The sequence below is a fragment of the Humulus lupulus genome, chromosome 7 (genome assembly GCF_963169125.1).
Source record: "Humulus lupulus chromosome 7, drHumLupu1.1, whole genome shotgun sequence".
NCBI lineage: Eukaryota > Viridiplantae > Streptophyta > Magnoliopsida > Rosales > Cannabaceae > Humulus > Humulus lupulus.
The window spans coordinates 139,474,808-139,498,258 of record NC_084799.1 but is presented as its reverse complement, the minus strand read 5'-3'; the positions used below and the strand labels follow the sequence as shown (position 1 = coordinate 139,498,258).

Sequence of the window (23,451 nt, the reverse complement as noted above, 5' to 3'; positions counted from 1 at the left end):
CTATCAAGATCAAAGGACACATATGTTTATGAGCATGTAAATGTTTTACAAAGTATTAGTCTAGGGCATTTTACACCGCGACTACGGGGTGAAAATCTGCTCGCATGGTTTTTCTTCGTAATCTTGAACTTTAAGCTCGAACCTTGGGTTCAGGTACTTCTGAAACACTTCAAACTTGTCCCAAACATCATTTTCTCAAGTCCTATCATTGTACATCTAATCCTAACATAAAAAATATATCAAATTCATCAATAATACCTTATAAAATATTTTATGGTTTAAAAATCAAAGACTCGTAAAACAAAGCTAAGAACACCTACAAAACCTGAAATTAACATTATCTAAATGCGAAAGGATAACGAATATAATATCCTAAATACCCTTATCAGTCACCCGAACAAAGGAGACTACTCCACCACCATTTGCTCAGCTCGATTCTGCATCTGAGGAAACTGATCTCCCCTCGGCGACTGAATTGTTGAATAATGCTACTAGCTCCACCATCGAAAAGCTCAACAAAGTAGCCAGACATCAGCTGAGTAAATAGGCGCTTGCCATACTCCCAACCCTAAGGTTCGACCATGTCTTAGGTCGGGGCTTTAATGAGTTCCTTGGTGTAAGTTTCTGCAATTATTTATTTTTACTAACAAATTTTTGTGCATGTGCTTTTATCTAATTTCATGCCTTGAATTTGTGCTGATCATAGACCTTTCTGACCATTAACAATGATTGGAGGCATGTTGAGGAGGAGAACAATAAATTTTCTGAGGAATAGAAGTGGTGGACCACCGAGCAGCAGACTGCAGAAGACACCATTAAAGCTCTGACTGAGGAGGTAAAACAATCGAAAGAATATCTGGAAAAGGCAGCTAAGTTGGTGGAGAAACACAAAACTGCTCCCCAGACTAATCACGATGAGGCTGTAAAGCTAGAGAAAGATCTGATTGAGAGTAGGAAAAAGTCAAATAAGCTCGAGGAGAGGGTGAAATAACTCGAGGAGATAAACCAAAGCAACTTGGAGCAGTTCCACGGTGCAATATTAAACTGATTTTATATGTTTTGGAAGAATAATAAAAATGCCAACTTTGATTCTCTACCTGAGCAGATAAAGCAAGAAGAACTTGAGAAGTGTGCTGCTCGGTTGCCCGAAGAAAACAATCCGTCTACTTCTCCAAAAATCTCTCTGGCTACTGATATTAATGGAGAGGATGAAACTGGCCCTACTGTCGACTAGGAGCCCCATCAAACCCCTCCTACTCAGTTATTTTTGTTGTAATAACTTAGGTTTTAATTTCTATAATCTTTTTTGAAACACTCGAACAACATGTTTATGATGTTAAGACAATACTTTGCCTAAGGCAGTTCATCTTTTATTTTTCTAATTACATCCAAGTAGCACTGCTTGTGGTGTAACAAAAATTTATTTGTATTATATCTTTTACGATTATAACACCAGCTCGCATGGCCGAACCAAGCACAACACTTATATTTTATTACAAAATTGAATAAAATTTGGAAAGATATTCTGAGTGTTTTGGCATACTTTTTCTTATTTTGTTCATGTGTTTCCATATTTTTATATGCTTTGATTAACCTTAGTATCTCATGTGCCCCCCAAGTGATCAAGGGGCTTAAGGCGCTTGGTCACTTGTCATAGACCATACCTGTTTAAACATATCTTCTTGTCCAACTTATAAATTCTTATAAATACAAAAAAACAACACATTAAAAACCAAATACTTGAAAAAATACAATAATTGGCAAGGATAATTGGCTGCACACAATTCCTTTTATTTATCGTAAAAAATGGACAAAATTCATGTTTATACAAGCAATCATGGTGATCTTACACTTATAAGCGACTAGACACAGTATGACTAGCCTTGTTCAAAACTTGTAAAAAATGTGTAAACACAAGCCACCCCTTGAAAAAGCGATGTTTTATTGATATTACTTGCATAGGTTTTCTCCATTCCAATAGTGAAGAATGAGAGCTATGTTTAGTCGAGCAAGTTTGTATGTTCCTAGCTGGAAGATTTCTTCGACTTGATAAGGGGCCTTCCCAATTTGCTTCGAGAACCCTAGCAACTTGGTCGCGAGTGTCGGGACAAACTCTCCTAAGTACCAAGTCGCCCATTTAAAATTCCCTTTCGCATACTTTTAAGTTAAAATATCGAGCGACTTTTTGTTGATGAGCTGCTACTCGTAGTTGGGCTTTCTCTTGGTATTCTTCGATCAAGTCCAATGATTCCATCAACAATTGGTGATTTTCATTCTAGTCGTATGTTAACCTCTTGTGCAATGGTGGGTCTAATTCAACTGGCAGCATGACCTCATACCCATATGCCAGAGAAAATGGTGTGTGGCCAGTTGATGTTCGGTGTGTTGTTCTATACGACTTGAGTACTTTGGGCAGTTCTTCTGGCCAAGCTCCTTTTGCCTGTTTGAGTCTCTTCTTTAGGTTGTCTTTTAATGTTTTGTTTACAACTTTGACTTGTGATTCCATGCCACTAGCAGAAATAAGTAAAAATGTCGCTATTAAACTGTGTGCCATTATATGACACTATTTTCTTCGGTAACCCATAGCGACAAATGATGTTTTTGAATACAAATTCATGAACTTTATTTGATGTGATTGTTGCAAGTGGTTCAACCTCTGTCCACTTAGTAAAATAGTCGACAACTACAACTGTATATTTTATACCACCTTTCCTTGTGGGTAAATACCCGATCAGGTTTATTCCCCAGACTGCGAACGACCGGGGCTTTGCATTTGCCTTAGCTTATTGGGGGCTGCTCGAGGTATGTTGGAGAAACATTGACATTTATCACATTTTCTTACATACTCCATGGCATCATCATTCATGGTTGGCCAGAAATACCCTTGTGGTAGTATCTTTTTTGAAAGACTCTGCCCCGCAGCATGATCACCACAAAACCCTTCATGTACTTCACGCAAAAGTCTTTGGCTTGTCCTTTGGTGATATACAAAAATAGTGGTAGTGAGTATCCTCGTCGATACAGGATTCCATCGACTAGTACAAACTGAGTAGATTGCCTCTGAAGCCTTTTTGACTTGTTCCATTTAGCAGGCAACTGCCCCTGCTCAAGATATTGTATGGTGGGAGTCATCCAGATATCGGTTGTGTTAATAACCATGGTAGAGTCTTTTTATTGTATTCTAGGATTTCTAAATGTTCGACTAGAACAATGTTTAGTGTATCAACATCCTTTGCACTAGCTAACTTTGCTAATGCATCAGCGTTGAAGTTCTGGTCGCGACGTACTTGCTGCATAGTATATTTTTCAAACTATGCCAACAAGTCCTTGGATTTGTTCAAATATGCAGTGATCTTCAACCCTCAGATGTGATTTTCCCTAGTATTTGATTCACCACTAGCTGTGAATCACTATAGACATGCATTGATCATGCATTGACATCTTTTGCTAGCCTTAATCCAGCGGGCAGTGCCTTGAATTCAGCTTCATTGTTTGAAACTGTGAAGCCAAACCTGTTGGGTATTATGCCCTTATAAAACCACATCAGACATGCAACACAATTTTATATTGTCTATAAAAGTAGTATAAATCATTTAGTTTGGCAGTCATGTTGCTTGCTTGTTTTATTACATGATTATTGGAATCATACAAACATTTATAAAATCTCGAAAATATAAATAATTACAATTATAGCGACTAGGTCACAATGGATTATAGTTGTAATTATATGTTCAAAAGAACGAGTCCTAAGATTAGATCAGTGCATTGGATTTTCACTAATTAGGCAATCTACGATATAATCTACTTACACATTCAGGGTGTGATGTCTTGTCCAAGGAATTGACCAAGTAGATAAGATCAGATGTATTTGGTTACATCAAACTATGACCGATATTGATTATTGATAGATAAATAAGTATCATTTTTATCGAATCTAATCAATGTCACAACATTGACCATAGGTTAAGTCGATCTTAATTCTGATTGATAATATTCGCTAATGATATTATTTAAATCTTTTTACTTGTTCATTACCAGCTTAACCTATGGTCTAGCCCATACTTACAACTTGGAGATTTAGTAGTGTAATTTAGTGGGAGTATTATTCATAGATATGAAATCTACAACTTTTGTATAAGAAGTGAAAATATGATTTCCTTAATTGCATTGTTCAAAATGTTAAATGATTAAGATCTCATTTCTATGATTAAGTTCACAGAAATATCATTTATAAGAAACTTAGTGGAAGTTAAGGATAAAATATTGATGATGGGTGAAACGGTAATTTGCACCCAACTCGTTAGTAAGTCATTGATAGATGATTGATTGACTGTAATAGTTATAATAATGGATAACATATTTATGGTTTGGAAAATGCATTCTATGAATTCAAGAGTTCAATTCCAAGTCTATAGTGGAGTCACGAGGAATTAATAAGGTAGTGAAATTATTCGTAAATAAATTCACGGTAACTTATTAGAGCTTGATTTCATGGATCCATGGTCCCCACATCACCTTTGAGTAAATAATCTAGAATGTCTCAATTAATTTATTTAATTATCAATTAATGATTTTTAAAGTTGGTTAGGTCAATTTTAGAAAATTTTACAGAGATATGTGATTTAGAGAATAAAAGAGAATCTTTGAGAAAATTTATTAATATTGATAAATTGGTGTCAATATGAATAAATAATATTAAATCAAGTTTCAAATTATAATTAGTTAATTTGAATAAGGATTTAATTAATTAAATAAAAGATAAATAAATAGATGGTTGTAACGACCCAAATTTGCTAATAAGGCTTAAGGGCCTTGATTAGTGTGCCTGGAGGGCATAATGGGAATTATGTGTGGTTTTAATGATTAAGATGCATGATTATGATTTAAATCATGTTATATGATTATTTGAATATTTGAGATGCATGAATATGTGTATTAGTACGCATGTAGGCCCTGATTAGGTTAGAAGGGCATAATTGTAATTTTGGCCATTATGGGCATAACTGCTTTGGTATATGTGATAATTGTCAAGACCACATTATTATGTGGATATGTCTGTGATCTGTGACTCGAGACGATTCCAGTGAGCAAAGTAGCGAAAAAGTCGCGGCGGGGATTTATACCCGGCTCGGAGTGAGCTTAGGGGTATAAATGGGAATTTAGTGAGTGTACTGGAGTCTATTGTGACATTGAGGAATATTATTGGTGATTAATTACGTATCGGGAATTAAGCGAGAAATATTAGAGACACTCGAGGAGTTAGCGGGAATTGGGTAAAATGACTAAAATGCCCCTAAGAGGATTAAAGGGTTTAGACTTAATAGGAAGGGCATAATAGTCATTTGGCTTATAGAAGTTAAGTATTACCAAGGCTTTATGTTAGTGGGAATTGTAGAGAAGTGTGGAAGTCTGAAAAAGAAGGAAAAGGAAGGGAAAAGAAAGAGAGAAAAATAGAGAGAGTTCTCTAGGTCGGTTTATATTTCCTTCACCTGTTTCTTGAGGACTTCTGGAGTAAAGCTCAGAGGAGAGCTGTGATAAACTAAGCATCAAGGATCCTAACCTAGGATTGAGAAATTGGTAGAGGTTTAGCAAGAGTTCATCAACACTTGAGGTAAGACTTTAGAGTTCTTCAGTTTCTGTTTCTGGTTTTTTTTTAGCTATGGTGTTTAAGTTGAATTGGATGGAAACTTTAGGGAATTCAGGCCTAAGGCTGAGGAGGAGCAAGCCAAGGAAGTCTAGAGGCACCTTGAGGTCGAAATTTCACCAGAGGTATAAATTCTAAACTCCAACTTTTTTGTTCAATTGGTTTCTGCTGAGTTTTAGTGTTTAGGAGTGGCTATGGTGAATTTTGAGTTTGGGGATGAATGTGCTTGAGTTCTAGGTATTTGGGGTGCTTGGGATGAGTGGAGTATGGTCATAAGGTTGTTTTTGAGGTTGGAAAATATTTGGAAGAGTTTTGGTTGAGGTTGGTTCGAGGAAATCGCAGGAAGGGAAAACTGAGGCTGGTCTGTCTGTGACTAGTGCTACAGCGCTAGCCTTTGGGCGCTGTAGCACTAGGCCAAGTTTGCTGATGGGGTTCTGCTTCTGTTTGTAGAGCTGTAGTGCCCTCCCATGAGCGCTGTAGCGCTACCCTGTCTTCTGAAGGGGATTTTAGGGTTATTTGCAAGGGTTTTTGACCAGAGGTTTGGTGTTTGTTTCAACGACCTTGGTTGGTGGAACTAGGACTTCTCGGGGACTCGGGATTGGCCCCTAGGCTAGGTTTTGGACTTGAGGTTCGATAATGACTTTGGCCATGGTTGTGTTTAGGTGAGCGCTAGGGCTCGAGGGGGATCGTGCTCAAGGAGTCGAGGGATCAAAGCTAGTGAATTGAAAGGTAAGAAAACTGAACCCGGTTATATGTTTGTGATGGGAAGTGCTCCCGATATTTGCATCGTGTCAATGATGGTATTACGCCATGGGACATGTAAAAGCGGCCTAAGAGTGTCGTACATAGCATTTTCACACAGGGCGCGGCTTGGACACTGGTAGCCGAGGACAGTTTAATGTCCACTGAGCTCGGTTTAAGCGGGCCGGAGTCAGTGGGATAACGGAGGGAGCAGCCTGAGAGCGCTAGCCCTAGTTATCATTTGTGCAGTGATATATGATATGAATTGATATGTTTAGCATGTTGGATACTTGATTATACTGAATGACTATATGGTTGAGATTATGTGATGCAATGTGAGATATTGATTAGTCTATTGATTGCTTATGCTTTGTTGTTGTGTTTTCTTGTTGGGCCTTGGCTCACGAGTGCTATGTGGTGCAGGTAAAGGCAAAGGAAAGCTGGACCAACCCTGAGGTGGAGGGCCGCGGGGTGGAATGTACATAGCCAACTGTTCGATCGCCATGGTCGAGGAGTGGGTCAGGACAGGGATTACCTAATTGTTTGTTTTGCCTTAATATGGCCTAATATTGTGTATAAACCTTGTGTCTTTTGTAAACGGTCTTTAAACTCAATATTTTTGGGATCCCGTGTAAACAGATGATGCTTTTGAATGAAAATGGGGCTTTTGAGACCAAACCATTTTTAACCCTAGTTCCTTTATAGTTTCAGTAACACAATTTTAATTAAATGACTTGTTTAGCAAGTCTGGCACTTTATAAACACACAGTGTAACGGTCTTGGCTATCCAGGGCGTTACAAAGGTTTTGAATTTAGGCCCAATTGAGATTTAAATTCAAAACAAAGAGATTGGGCCCAAGTCCATTTGTGGGAGCCCAAGGCTGTTATTATTTATTTTTAATAAATTTTAATTTTAATTTTAATAAAGCCCATTAAGTTGCCTATATAAGGAATATAATATCTAGGCTTTTCATAAGCAAGTCTCAGTTGATTCATTGGGTAAGTGAAAACCTAGATAGTCTATTCCTTTCATGGTCACTCACTCAGCTACAAAATCTCCCATACAATTCTTTGACGAACATCTCCTAGGAGGTAATGCTGGTTGACTCAAATTTTAAGTACCACTCCTGAGCAGCATCAGATAAAGTTTCCGGAAAGATTCAACATTGTACGTCCTCAGATACCTTATTGAATATCCATATGTATCTCAAACTTATTAACATGAGATATTGAGTCTTACTTTCTAGTATATCTAGGGAGAACATGCATTCTGAAATTGCTTGGGATTTATGCTAATGCAATTATGCTAATGAACAGAGTGCCTTTTCTCCAGTCATACTCAATATCTGAAGTTTTATTACTGACCAGCTATTGTACGACTTAGTTCAGTGCATCAATTTGAGCCAAAACAACAACTGGAATTGTAGGAGTATGAGTAGTAGAAATGTGTTCGTCGTGCCTTTCTCTTTGATCATTTAGAACATTCCTCAGATCCTCTTCTCTACGTCTCTACTCTGACCTTCCTAAATGGTCGAACACATTAGGTTGCCTTGGTTGCCTTCCTACATTTTGGCTGGCTGGTCGATTATGTTGGGATTAGTGCCCTTTAAATCATATATATATATATATTGAACAATATTTTATGAAGTAAATAATTGAAATAAATTTTTGTACATATTTAATGTTTTTAAATTTTTTTTTATTATTAATAATAATAATAATATTAGAATAGTATTATATGAATATCAGAAAATTCACAAATTTGTCATTGTGACTATAAGAACGTAGATTACGTATTCCATGGTACTAAATTCCAAGTCATCTTGAATGATGTCGTGCCATGCTCTGTGCAACTGGAAAAGGTCCTTAGAGTACATAGACAGTGCTTCCCTCAGCACCCAATATTTCTCTCGGGCCATAGCAAAGCTCCTTTTTTGTTCATGATCCCTTGAATGCGATCACAAAGCACAGTTGTTGTTTTTTATGATGTAATCTGCCAATCGTAGGGATCCTCTTCAAGTTGGACCTTGGGTATTGCGCGGATCTCCTTGAGTAGTTGTTTCTTAGTAGTTTTCAAAACAGGAGGCATCTTACTATACTACAGTTATGAAACTATTAATTAAATAAAATATAAAGAAGTAATAGCACATAAAACAAATACTTACGATGCGGTGAGGTGAGATTTTCCTGTCTTTAGCGTGTATGGGGAGGGTCCTTGGAAACATGGACAACCTAGCTCTGATACCATTTGTAAAACGCCCTAGTCTAATACTTTGTAAAATATTTGCATGCTCATAAGTTTATAGAAGAAAAGACACTTATTATAAAAATCCTAGTGGAGCCTTGCTAAAACATGCATGTTGGGCCCGATAGTTTAAAAGAAAATAATAGTTTTCATGCAACATTATAAAAATAATAAAAGTTTAAGTCCAACTGATAAGTTCTGAAAATTAAAAATAAACATAACATTATTCTTTAAAAACTGGCGTTAAACTGATTGTTTTCTCCTCCATAGGGTGCCCCCGACCCATACACACCCTGGCGTTGGAACTCCCCACATCACCACACGTGCCAAAGAGAAAACCTATTTTTTACCTGGAAGGGAAATTAAGGGAGTGAGCTAAAAGCCCAGTAAGGAAGTACAAATAACAAACAAGTAAACATAATAGAACATATTCATATTCATACATCGTCATACATCATAAACGCCATTATCGTAAACATCATCATCATACACATAAACATAATCATCATAACACAAACATCATAAACATAGTCATCATAAACATAACATCATAACATAAACACCATATACATAGTCATCATAAACATAATATCCTATCTTTGTGAACATGGCCCGCTAACTTGTCCATGTCACATCTTGAGATAAACAGGATCTCTAGTCCTTGAATAACCTCGACGCGTCCGCCCTATGAGTTACGTCTTCATAACCTTAGTAACTCGGGTTACATCTTCACATCCTTAGTAACCCATTTTTGTTGTGTCGCGTTCATCATGCTAACAACCATTACATAACATACAACATTCATACAATCCAATCATATCAACACAAAAATAGTATCTCATAATTCATATCGCAAAAGGTATCATCATACATAACATTTTTATTCATACATGCCAACCTTACAATTCACAACTTAAATATCCAAAATTCTATTTAACTTCCTTACCTCAAGTCCAAGGAAAACAAAAACTGACAAACTTCACAACAAGCCTATACCATAATTAAATAACATCATTTAGCATCACATAAGACTTTCTTGTGCCCAACTCATATATCCCATGTGTGCATGGGTCATGCACACATGGTGAAAACTACTCATAATTTCCAAATAGACATAATTACACATGAAATCACCAAAAAAATAATGCAAATTATACCTATGTTACATGCATGTTTTTAAATAAAAATCATATGGTTGAATATTAGACATATTTTTGAACGTAAAAGTGCATTTGCATGTGACATGCATACGTGGGAATGTTGTTAAAAATTGACGTTAAAAACTATAATTCCTACGCACTTATTTCTATCATTTTGAAAATAATGGTTTAGTAACACTTTTCTTACCATTATTTATCTCTTTAAAATCACTAAGTTGATTAAACCTCTAAAACATTATTTTTATTTCATAAAATAATTTATTTAGCCATTTAAAAATATAATAATTCCATTATTTATTTTTAAATCACATAGAAATAATAAAGGCTAGAAATTATTTAAAATACTTGTAACTAGTATGTTTCCATAGAAAATAACAATTTAATCCAATTTAATAAAATTACAAACTTTGTGTGAGAAAAATATACTTTTTTGGTGAGAAAAATACATTTTTATTTGTATTATTTTAAGTAGAATAAATTCATAAGTGATAATCCAATTATTATTTTTGAATTTATTTAACCAAACTTTCAGCTACTATTTAATTTATTTAAAAATCACAAGTGAATTAATCTCAACATTTTTCTTAATTAAAAAGAAGAAAAATCATATCTATTAAAATGAACACTCATGGTTATATTTAAAAATACCATTTTTAATATTTATATAGTTTATGGTATTAATTTACTTCAACATACACACAAAATTCCTTTTATTTAAAAATATAACTTCTCATTTTTACCGAAATTCCAGCAACAATATATACCCTCAAAATCACCATTTTGATTTTTTTAAAAACTCATATTTTCTCTAAAAATATAAAAGAAATCTGTAGGTATTTATTTGAGTAAAAATATCATTTTAACAAATATTAAAGTTCCATTTAATTTCTTAAAACATCATAGCACTTACAAAAATTATTTAAGCATTAAAAAACATTATTCTCATCATATTTGACACCATTTATACACAAAATCAACAAGTACTTCAAATCATGAAATTCGTCACTTTCATCATGCCTTACGAAATTCACACATTACTCATGCATGTTTAATTAACATAATTAAACACAAACCCTAGAATGCTTCTATCATTCAAGTAATCCAAAAGAAAACACAACCAACATATACCCATTGAAAATCTTACAAACACCCTATCATGTTTCTAATGAGTATATACATGACATCAAATAAAATAAGAATGTCAAACATGTATCAATAACATAAAATACCAATATCCGTATATGCCTTCACATGAAACCTAGCATGTTCTTATTTCTCAAATAACATGGCCAAATTCATAGAAACATCACAAGAAACATAAGCAAAACTTCACATGTATTATCTACATATGCCTTGGGCGAGACCTATATGAGATTTATACTCTTGAATCCAAAAATATATAACCACCTAACGTGTTTCTCATCAAGCCATCATAACTATAGTGCAAGACATACACCAAGGCCAAAATAATCAAAACACTAGCTTTCTCTCAAAACATGATTTTCGAAAACATCCATCAATATCAAAACAACACAAATATAATATCCTTACCCAAAACACCAATCCGCATTCAGCCATGATCTCTCCAAAATAAAAAAAATTAAAATAAAACAACAACAACAACAACAACAACAACAACAACCATAAATTGAGGGAGGAGTCCAATACTTCTCTTGATAGTAATCAAGAACCCAAACTAGAGTCACCACCTTGTTTGGTAGCCTTTAACACCTTATTGTTACCACCACAACATTAGATCAAAAAACCAAAATCTCACATAGATCAATATTAGGAAATCAAAACACCCTTACCCTCTTGTTGGCCGAAACCCTAACAACAAACCCTAAGCTATTGTGAGATTAGAACTTAGCACCACCAAGGACTTCCATTAGACTAGAACCAAGAAGAAGGGAAAAAAAATTCACAATCCAAACCCATACCGTAGATCTCTAGAAAATGGCTGCTCCTCTCTCCCTTTCTCTCTCTAGCTCGCCCACTCTCTCTCTCCTTCTCTCTAGGCTGACGACTCCAAGTCTCCAAATGGCCTCTTCTTTTCTCTCTTCCCTTTTTATTATAATTTGGCCAAAAATAACCTAATAAACATAATGGTAAGTTTCCTCTTCTTGCTATTTTTCCTTTATTCTAATTAATTTGATTGACAAAAAAATAGAAAATCAAATCCTCCACATTCCCACCTATGCCGTCCACTCCCCTTGTTTCCCTTTCCCTTATTTATTTATTTTAATTAATTTAATAAATAAATCTAATAAAATAAACTATAAAGTGTGTAGAAAATTTTACACAAGTGCACCATGCAACCATGCACACTCAAAAACTAGGGTGCATCACTACCTACCATGCACCTTAGTACATTCAACCAAAACTCAAATATTCACATTTTAAAAAAAATAGATAAATAGAAATTAACAATTAAATTCACAAAATTCTACCAAAAAATTCTAACAATTAACTTAAACAAATAAAAAAATATATTCACAACACTTAACAATTTAATCAAACAAAGCACAAAATTTAAGAACTTTTTTTTAAAAAAATTGGTGCGCTACAGAGGCACATCATACCACTGTTCCCACTGAAAGGGGTCCAGATGTTCAGCAACTCCTGAGAAGCAACCGGTGGGCTAAGACGATGCTGGGAGTTCAACGCCACTCCCACTAAATCTTAATCAAGGATATTTAACTACCGTCGAGATGGAGAATGCCAAATTAAGGAGCGATCTCGCTAGGGAAAATAGATAGATCGAGGAGGTCCTGGCTCGATAACCCCTTCTTGTAATCGACACTAATGTCAAAAAGAGAAAAAGTGGGTCTCATAAGTCCCATAGGACTAACTGGTCAAAACCCAGTCGTTCTGTCATGACTGCCACTCCAAGCTCTGTACCTCTAGAGGGAAATTACCGAAGTGCTCAGCCCACTAGTCATCACAGAAACCATCATTTGCATGTCAGTCAGTCAGGTAGAACTGCAACCCCCAGCTCCGTGCCTTCTTCACAGATTCCCAGGAATGCTCACAACAACCCACCAGGGTGAGCTGGGACAAGTTCATGGAGACAAAATGCCCCAGGGAATTCTCCTGTGCTGCGATCAGAACCCCAAGTGCAGAGAACTCGGGACATTGGGGTAGAGCCAAGTTGGGTAAATTTAGTTCATCGTGATGGAACCTGGATAGCCTCACCAATAAGGCATCCGCCATCACCGGTTAGACATCCTACATCACCGCGCCTACAACAAGATTCTCTAGCTCATGGAAATGGTAGGAGAAATCCTCCCTTATCAGTAGATACTTACGCCCCACATGCATGTGCTGATAATCTAGGTCCTCGATCTCAGCCGTGTGGTGTAAGTTTTACAAATGGAAGTTACTGGACGGGAAGCCAGCGTGGAGGAAGGTCTGAGAGTGACCTGAGGAATCACCTTAGCTCAGCGCAAAGTCCTTGGTATGATCCACAACCTGACCCTTTCCAGATAAGAGCTTCTTAATCTGTTCCTCCATTAAGGCAAGTCACTCAAGGGTTAGGTCTTTAGTCTTTAAGTTAGCTGGGGGTTGTTCACTAGCTCCCAACCTATTGTACACATTTGATGGGTTGTTTTCCCTCCAAGTTCAAGCTTGGTTAAGTAGGACATTCCCATTGTCACGTACGATAGAGAAACCTCCCTCATGTCGAGTATTAACTCACATCATCATTGCGAGCTAGATACCTCCTTTGTGAATTTAGATGATCATGCAGATGATTGTGACTCCGATGAGGAGCACGAACCTTTCACCCCAAATATTGCAGCAGTTGTGTATCCTATTGGGGTCAAGATTCTGAACATGCCATCATTTGATGGAAATACATATCCATCTAACCACCTCAGGATGTTCAATACATTGATGATGGCCCACAATGTCGGATTCTACCTAAGGTGTATTATGTTCCCACGACTCCGATCGGGCCTACCAGAGAGTGGTTGAAGAAGTACAGAAAGAATTTGATAAGCTCTTGGAAAAAGCTGTCTTTCAACTTCAAGAAGGTGTTCCGAGCTTCAAAGTTAGCTTGCGTATAGGTCGACTCATTGGCCAACGTAAAACAACAACCTATCGAATCCTTGAAAGCATATCTGAGCAGATTCACCAACGTTGCAGCGTGAGCTATAGACACTGATGATAGCTCCAAGCTTATGGCGATGAGAATCGGAATCCTAGAGGGAGGTGATCTATGGCAAGAACTCCAGTGAAAAGGAGTTTAGAGTGTAGATGAGTTCTTGGCCCAAGCTCAGGAGTGGATAAACGTAGAAGAGGTGCGATCTGCTCTTGTAGGAACCAGCCAGACCCCAATCCAACCCACTTGATTGGTAATAGGTGTTGCAGCTACGACTCAACCTATTACCCAGAATAACGAAGTGGGAAACAATAAGAGGAAGGAGAATGGTGAGGGTGACCAGAAGAAGAACAAGTTCAGGGAAAAATTCAAGCCCGTTTATGCCAACTACACTGACCTAACAGATACACGGGAACATATCTTCCTAGAAAATTCTAATTTTCTTCTATGGAAGATTCCAGAACCTTTAAGGAATCAGAGTGCAAAGAGAGATCCCTCAAAGTTTTGTGGATACCACAATGACATCGGTCATAATACTGATGATTGCCAACAGCTAAAGTATGAGATTGAGAGTCTCATTCGAGCTGGACCATTAGCACAATACGCCCAAAATCGAGTTGCTCCCAATCAACCTGTCGGGCAGAATTCTCGTTCAGCTCTGGAAGCTCCGGCAGGTCAGCCGAGGACTCAGGTGGACTCGATGAATTAGAATCAAGTCGACCCTCCACCAAAAGTAGGAGGAGATATAACTTCTATTGCTGGAGGACCTCATTTGGCGGGTATGAGCAGAAGAGGTATATAAATGAGATGAAAACTCATAACGGTGTGGAATTTATCCTCGAGCAGCGGTTTTGAAGACAACGGCAGTTGGAAAAACAACCAATATTTTCATAGAGGAAGACGATAGCCACATTCAATTCCCACAAAATGACCTGTTGGTGGTAACCGTGCAACTCACTAATCGAAGGGTGCAAAGGATATTGGTAGATAATGGAATCTCAGTAAATGTGATTTTCATGTCCACCTAGAAAATATGGGATTGTCCGTGACCGATCTAAAGGAGACCTCTATGTCGCTATACATATTTTTAGGTGAAGTGATGGCAGCCATAGGGACAATTAGACTGGTGGTTACGCTAGGACATGGTACGCGAACTGTTACAAAAATACTTGAGTTCGTGGTAATTGATTGTCTAGCTGCGTATAATGCAATTTCGGGATGACCCACGCTGATGGTTTTTGAGGCCATCACCACGATCCGACACCTGGTAATGAAGTTCCCCTCAACCTTGGGGATATGCACAGTATTGGAGACCAGCTTGGCGCCCGAGAATGCTACAGCATAGCTATGAAGGGAAAATCACAATTCAGGCAGCAGGCAATGGTCATAAACAAAGGAGGTGAGGAGCCCCAGGTAATGGAAGTTGACCATGAGGTGGAAGAACCTCAAGAATGAGACAATGAGGTCGCCCAACAAGAAAACATTGACCCGTGAGTAGGTGAAGATAGATCCAAGCTCAAAGCATTGGAGGAGCTCAAGGAAATCAGTATCGACCCAGAAACACCTGCAAGAGTTGTAAAAGTTGGAAAAAAATCTCGGACCTGAAAGGAAGAAGGAGTTGGTCAAATTCCTAAGGAAGAACCTGGATGTCTTTTCTTGGTCGCATGAAGATATGGTGGGAATTAGCCTGAGTAAAACAATTCATACTTTGAACATGGAGAAGAATGTGCTGACAAAGCCCTAAAAATGAAGGCTTTTGGGGATAGTATGATCTGAAGAATTGGAAGAAGAAGTAGCTCGCCTACTTTAATGCGAATTTATCAGGGAAGTGAAATACCCGATTTGGGTTGCTAACCCCATGCTATTTCTTAATCTAAATGAGAAGTGGAGAACTTTAATTGATTTCTCCGGTCGCAACAACGCATGTCCTAAGGACTGTTTCCCTTTACCAAGAATTGATCAGTTGGTAGACGCCATAGCCGGTCACGAGCTCATGTCTTTCATGGACACATATTCTAGATATAACCAGATCACGATGAAGCCTGCAGACCAAGAGCATACTAGCTTCATGACTGAGCATTATGTTAGGGTCATTTTAGGTTTGTTTTAGAGATCGTTTTAGGTTGTGTTTTTAGTTATTTAGGATTGTTTAGTGCAGATTTATGCTTGTTTTCTTCTTGTTTCAGGTTTTAATGGTCTCTTGCATAATATGGAGTGAAATGAAAAGAAACAAGTTAAATATGATTAATAAGATGGATTTCGTGTTGATTGTGGAGTTTCAAGACATTATGTGTGGAAAATACTACATTGAAGATGCTCAACACACGTCGTTTATGCTCTATAACGCAAGTCTGATACTTAAAGCCGCATTTTGACCATATTTATTCACTTTCTGGAAATACTTCTAGAAATAGAAGTTGTAGATATTTCTCTTCGCTTTCCATAGCTTTTTGAATCATTCAATTAGGTGTTATATCTAAGGAGTTATGATCAAAATACGATGAGCTGACGCTGCAGGCTGTTCGAACCGAGTTTTGTCGATTCTGACTTTAGCGCTACAACGCCATAATAAGAGCGCTACAGCGCTAGTGCACCATATTTTGAGGTATTTTGCCACTGTTAATAGCGCTACAGCGCTCTAGAAGTAGCGCTACAGTGCTAGAGATGCGATTTTCACAGATATGATCATTTTTTTATGGGCAATTTGGTCCTTTCACTTGGAATTTGGTAGGGATTTTTGGAGAAACATAGTGTGCGACTGAAGGAGGTCTGAAGAGGTTACAACGGCTGGAGTAAGAACACCATCTTGGAGGATTGATTGCTGGGTTTTTCATCTTTTTCTTTAAATTTTCATGTTTGTAATTGAACTATCATATGGCTAGAATGAATATCATAGGCTAAATTCTCTTTTAGGGCTTTTATGTGAATCTTTTGGAAACCCTTGTTATGGTTTAATGCAAAATTGATGTTCTTCTTGATCTCTTTCAATTCCTTGCAATCTGTGTTATTTGTGCGATTATTGATTGATCACCTCTAATTGCTATTTCAAGAATCAAATTGAAATCTGAAAAGTGAAATTTGATATGCTTTGATTGTTTGGATGCAAATTTAATTTAGAACGAAAGTATCTAGATTGTTTGCCTATTTTTTAAAGAGTTGCGTGGTTAATGCCTTCTACATGATTCAACTTACCATAGATATATAGGAAGTTGTCATTTAGATTGAATTTCATAAATCTTGACCAGATTATGAATTGTTTTTTGCAACTTATTCTTGAATAGGGAGAAGGGGATATAAATTATTGCATTAGGAAATAAAAGGGTGGAAAATAAAGGATCATAATTGTCCTAATTTCATTTTCTCTGTTATTTTCTGTTTAAATTTTCATCGTGCTTCTTAGTATTTTTCGTTGTTGAAATCTCTGAAATTGTTCAATCAAATAGAATTAAAAAGATTGGTTGATTGGTAATTGATAAATGAGTCCTTGAGGACGATACTTGGTTTTTACCATTTTATTACGAATTGCGACTGTGTGCACTTGCATAGCAAAAATATCGCAACAAGTTTTTGGCGCCGTTGCCGGGGACTATTTAATCAATATCAAATATAATTGATTCTTGATTCTAATTTGGTTTGTATATATTTTTTTCTTTTATGTTTTTGTTCTATGTTTGTTTTTTGTCTTGCGAGGAACTTGAGGTGTCTCATATGCAAGTCCTCGTGAATTTTTTTCAACACGATTTGGAGCCTTTATACAAGGCATGGTGGAGATACAAAGCTTTGCTAATGAGGTTCCCATACCATGGTTTGTCCAAAGAGTGTCAATTAGAGGTCTTCCTCAATGGGTTGAATGTCGAAGCGAGAGAATGGGTAGAAAGAGGATATGGTACCGCCAATTTCTACCAATTATCCATGGATGAAGCCTATTGGATGTTGGAAGACATGGCAGAATACAATGAGTGGTTGTATTGGAATTGTTCAGTGACCAACAAAGGATGGGAGAGCACTTATAACAATATGGAGCCAACTTTTAACACTTGCACTCAAGGACCAAATGAGGAAAATTTGGATGATTTTCAAGAAGTAATTATAGAAGAGAAACCTCACCAAGCGGCTCAATCATGTTCATTGAAGGTATTGATGATGGAGTATATGGATAAAAATGAAGCCTTAATTCAAAGACAAGATTCATCATTGAGGAATTTTGAAAATTCAAGAGGGAAAGAGCAAAGTGAGGAGGTCAATTTGGGGAATGGTGAGGAGATGGAGCTACCAATGGAAGAATTTGAACATCAAATGGAGTCCTCTTCAATCCAAAGTAAGGAAGAAAAGGGAGAGAAAATAGTAGTGTTGAATGCTATCTCTACCCATGATGTGGATAAATTGTTTGAGCAAAGTAGTGAAGAAAGGCTACATCCACCATCACACTCCATGCAACAAGTACTCGATCCTCAATATAGTGAGCTAATGATAATGGAAAAGTACACATATGACGATCCTTATAGGCCACCACCATCTCCACCTCCATTAGAATCATTCCTTTGCATCCATCATGCTTATATTTCCAAAGAAAGTCAAGTTGAGCATTGGAGCTCATCAATTCCAAATCTAGCCAAGCTTGAGGGCATTCCCAACGACAACCTTCAAGTTGTCTTGTATGACGCTTATTATGGGCGTCAACCACTCATTGATGTGTTTCGAAATATAAAACACTAACGAGGTTAGCAATGAGAGTCACTACAATGGAGCAATACATTGGATTACAGGGAAGTTTTCTTTTCCTTTTCTTTTATTTATACATTGGGGACAATGTTTAGATTAAGTTTGGGGGAAGGGATTTGATTTTTATTGCTTTGCTCATTGTAGATATCTTAGTTTGTTTAAGTTTTGTTAGGTTTAGGTTTATATTTATTTTTATGTTTTGAGTCATGTTTTAGAGTATAAATTAAGTTGACAATAATGGCTATTTCAATCTGATTGACTGTTTTGTAGTATAATCCAAAGGAAAAAATTTTGTGCTTCTAAATTAATCTGTGTGCTTGGTTAGATTACTTTGTTTTTCACTGTGATTTGTTGACATTAGAGATCTATTGTTCATACATTGCAAATGTTATACTTGAGTTATTTTATGCATGTCAAATTTGGATTGTGGATTGAAAAGTTTGAAAAATTCTAGAACTTGCTTGCTTACTATTTGATATGAAATTTGAAAAAGTGCACATTTAGGAAAATGATATAGGCAATTTTTGGGCTGGTTGTGCCTTTCAAGCTAACCCTATTAAAGTTTATCCTTCGTCATCCCTTTCGAGCCTTATAACCATTTTCTTGATTAACACACTCTTTTGAGCCTAACTGTAAAATGAAATACCATTTACTCTTTTTGACCCATACCATGAGCATGAAAATCATTATATGAGGGGAGTGAATGTATAAGGGGATGTTGGTATTATGTGTTTTTCAGGAAATTACTTTTGATTGAGAAAGATTAAAAAGAAAAAAGGAGAAAAGAAAGTGAAAAGTGATTATGCTCCCAAATAATTATTTATTGAAAAATCAAAGTTTGGGGGAGTTTATTGAAAAAAAAAAATTATATATATATATATTTATATTCTCAATCATGGCACAGAAAAAGGGGTAACAAGGGATGAGTGGTGTGAAATTGTTGGGAAAGCTTGTTTAGTGGAATGCTTGTGGTATGCTTAAGCCTAAAATTGTCTCCTTATCCACCTATACCTAAGCCTTCTATTATAACCCTCATAAAGTCCTATTGATTCTTATTTGTGCATTTGTCTATATTAATGGAGAATAATAAGCAATGGAGGCATATGGAATACATGAGTTTGTGGTTAGTTGGTGAGAATTTGATGTGCATAAAGGGGTTCAATTATCTTATTTGCAATGAGTAAATGATCTTTGATGTTGACAAATTGCAGTGAATTGTGAAGTGGTTAAGACTAAAAATCTAGATTAAAGTTTAAATTGCATGATTGTTTTTCCTGAGAATTATATATGCATAACAGTCTTGAGTGTTTGAATTGGTTAGTTATGTCGACTTGGTTTGTTAGGTTTGAGTCTAGATAGATTATTTACTCGAGGGCGAGTAAAGGTTAAGTTTGGGGGAATTTGTTAGGGTCATTTTAGGTTTGTTTTAGAGATCGTTTTAGGTTATGTTTTTAGTTATTTAGGATTGTTTAGTGCAGATTTATGCTTGTTTTCTTCTTGTTTCAGGTTTTAATGGTCAATTGCATAATATGGAGTGAAATGAAAAGAAACATGTTAAATATGATTAATAAGATGGATTTCGTGTTGATTGTGGAGTTTCAAGACATTATGTGTGGAAAATACTACATTGAAGATGCTCAACACACGTCGTTTATGCTCTATAACGCAAGTCTGATACTTAAAGCCGCATTTTGACCATGATTTATTCACTTTCTGGAAATACTTCTAGAAATAGAAGTTGTAGATATTTCTCTTTTCTTTCCATATATTTTTGAATCATTCAATTAGGAGTTATATCGAAGGAGTTATGATCAAAATACGATGAGCTGACGCTGCAGGCTGTTCGAACCGAGTTTTGTCGATTCTGACTTTAGCGCTACAGCGCCATAATAAGAGCGCTACAGCGCTTGTGCACCATATTTTGAGGTATTTTTCCACTGTTAATAGCGCTACAGCGCTCCAGAAGTAGCGCTACAGTGCTAGAGACGCGATTTTCACAGATATGATCATTTTTTTATGGGCAATTTGGTCCTTTCACTTGGAATTTGGTAGGGATTTTTGGAGAAACATAGTGTGCGACTGAAGGAGGTCTGAAGAGGTTACAACGGCTGGAGTAAGAACACCATCTTGGAGGATTGATTGCTGGGTTTTTCATCTTTTTCTTTAAATTTTCATGTTTGTAATTGAACTATCATATGGCTAGAATGAATATCATAGGCTAAATTCTCTTTTAGGGCTTTTATGTGAATCTTTTGGAAACCCTTGTTATGGTTTAATGCAAAATTGATGTTCTTCTTGATCTCTTTCAATTCCTTGCAATCTGTGTTATTTGTGCGATTATTGATTGATCACCTCTAATTTCTATTTCAAGAATCAAATTGAAATCTGAAAAGTGAAATTTGATATGCTTTGATTGTTTGGATGCAAATTTAATTTAGAACGAAAGTATCTAGATTGTTTGCCTATTTTTTAAAGAGTTGCGTGGTTAATGCCTTCTACATGATTCAACTTACCATAGATATATAGGAAGTTGTCATTTAGATTGAATTTCATAAATCTTGACCAGATTATGAATTGTTTTTTGCAACTTATTCTTGAATAGGGAGAAGGGGATATAAATTATTGCATTAGGAAATAAAAGGGTGGAAAATAAAGGATCATAATTGTCCTAATTTCATTTTCTCTGTTATTTTCTGTTTAAATTTTCATCGTGCTTCTTAGTATTTTTCGTTGTTGAAATCTCTGAAATCGTTCAATCAAATAGAATTAAAAAGATTGGTTGATTGGTAATTGATAAATGAGTCCTTGAGGACGATACTTGGTTTTTACCATTTTATTACGAATTGCGACTGTGTGCACTTGCATAGCAAAAATATCGCAACACATTAGGTATATTGCTACAAAGTTATGCCATTCGGGCAGAAGAATGCCAGTGCCATATACCAACGGTTAGTCAAAAAAATGTTCACAAACATGGAAGTTTATGTCAATGATATGCTCGTTAAATCAAAGACTTCCAGCAACCATGTATCCAACCTAGAAGAATGTTTTGGCATACTAAGGAAGTATGGCATGAAGTTGAATCCCCAGAAGTGCCCATCAATCCATTTAAGCCATCTTCAACTGTGTAGTCCCATACCTACACATTCTTAGAATCATCACACTTGACCTTCCCTAGGTGATGTGGGATTGCATAGCTTTTTACCCGGTCATTCCCCCTACGGATCACGGGATTCTGACTGTCACAATCACCCCCCTTAGGGGTCCGACGTCCCTGTCGACCACACTTCTGGCTAGGTCAAGGCTCTGATACCATTTGTAATGCTCCACGTCACTATGGCTGCTTCCTGGAATGATGACTGGCCCTACAAACCAACACGAGTCTTTATAGCATGCTTTGTCCTCACTTGAATGCTTCCTAGGAAAACTTCCTAGGAGTTCAACCATCATGAGACTACTCTAGGTCAAGCACGCTTAACTTTGGAGTTCTCAAGTGATGGGCTACCGAAAAAAAGATGCATCTTGTTGGCATAGGTAGTACCCATCAATTCATTTAAGCCATCTTCAACTGTGTAGTCCCATACATACACAGTCTTAGAATCATCACACTTGACCTTCTCCAGGCGATGTGGGATTGCACAAATTTTTACCCTATCTTTCCCCATACGGATCACGAGATTTTGACTGTCACAGTGGCGGCCTCAAACCACTTTGTTTCAAAATCCACTGACGAGTGTCTCCCATTTTAAAACTTGCTCAGAGGGAATAAGAAGTTTGAATGGATCGAAGAATCTAGACTGGCATTCAACGACCTGAACACATTTGGCTGAACCCCTTGTACTATCAAAACTAGTGTCCTGGTAATGTTTGTTTTTATATCTGGCCGTGACGGAAAATGTGGTCAGTGCTGTGTTAGTTCAAGAGGAAGATCGGGCAGAAAAACTCATATATTATGTAAGTAAAAGACTTCTCGGAGTTGAGTCTCGGTACCCATTGATAGAAAAGCTCGCATTCTGTCTTATCTTGGCTTCAAGGAAGCTCCGACTATATTTCCAATCTCATTCTATCCACGTCTTAACCGACCAACCTTTAAGGCAGGTTTTGCAAAAACCTGAAACGTCAGGACATCTATTAAAATGGGTGATCAAACTCAGCTAGTTTGAAATATTGTATATGCAGTGGACAACAATCTAGAGTCAAGCCCTCACTGTTTTTTGTGGCCGAGTGCACAAGTTTTTAGGACGAGCTAATAAGGGAACCGGTGTAGCAATTATGGAAAATCTTCATTGATGGATCCTCTAATGAAAACAGATCAGGAGATGGGATAATTTTAATCTCACCTGAGGAGCATCGATTCCATACAGCTCTCAGGTTCGGATACAAAGCATCCAACAACGAAGCCGAATATGAGGCCTTATTGGCAGGACTAAGGGTGGCGAAAGAGCTAAATGTAAAGGTCATCCAATGTTATAGTGATTCTCAGCTTGTAGTCAATCAAATATCGGGAGAACACCAAGCTCATGGTATCAAGATGGCGGCCTACTTAGCTAAGGTTAAGGGGGCATTGTCTGAGTTTGAGTTTAGCTCCGTTGAACATGTACCCCATGAGTAGAATTCCAACGTTGATGCTCTGGCTCGACATGCTACCATAAAAAGGCAGATACACTGAATGTAGTCCCAGTGGAATTCTTGGAACGCCCGAGTATAACAACAGAAACGGTTGAGGTGGGAATGATTGACATAAAACTAACCTAGATGACCCCCATAGTAGAGTACCGCACAATCGGAAAGCTACTTGACGATCGAAAGGGCGCGAGAAAGCTGCTGTATCAAGCTC

At 36.9% G+C, this 23,451-nt stretch overlaps 1 protein-coding gene across 1 annotated transcript in view; it reads left to right on the top strand.

Annotated features, from left to right (window-relative positions):
- LOC133792231 (uncharacterized) overlaps positions 1-1,234 on the top strand; it is a 34,655-nt gene extending 33,421 nt beyond the window's left edge. Inside the window, exons 4-5 of the mRNA XM_062230141.1 lie at positions 776-982; positions 1,067-1,234. Coding sequence (XP_062086125.1) covers positions 776-982; positions 1,067-1,234 — 375 coding nt within the window. The remainder of the gene's footprint in view (positions 1-775; positions 983-1,066) is intronic.
- Positions 1,235-23,451: the final 22,217 nt, after the last annotated feature.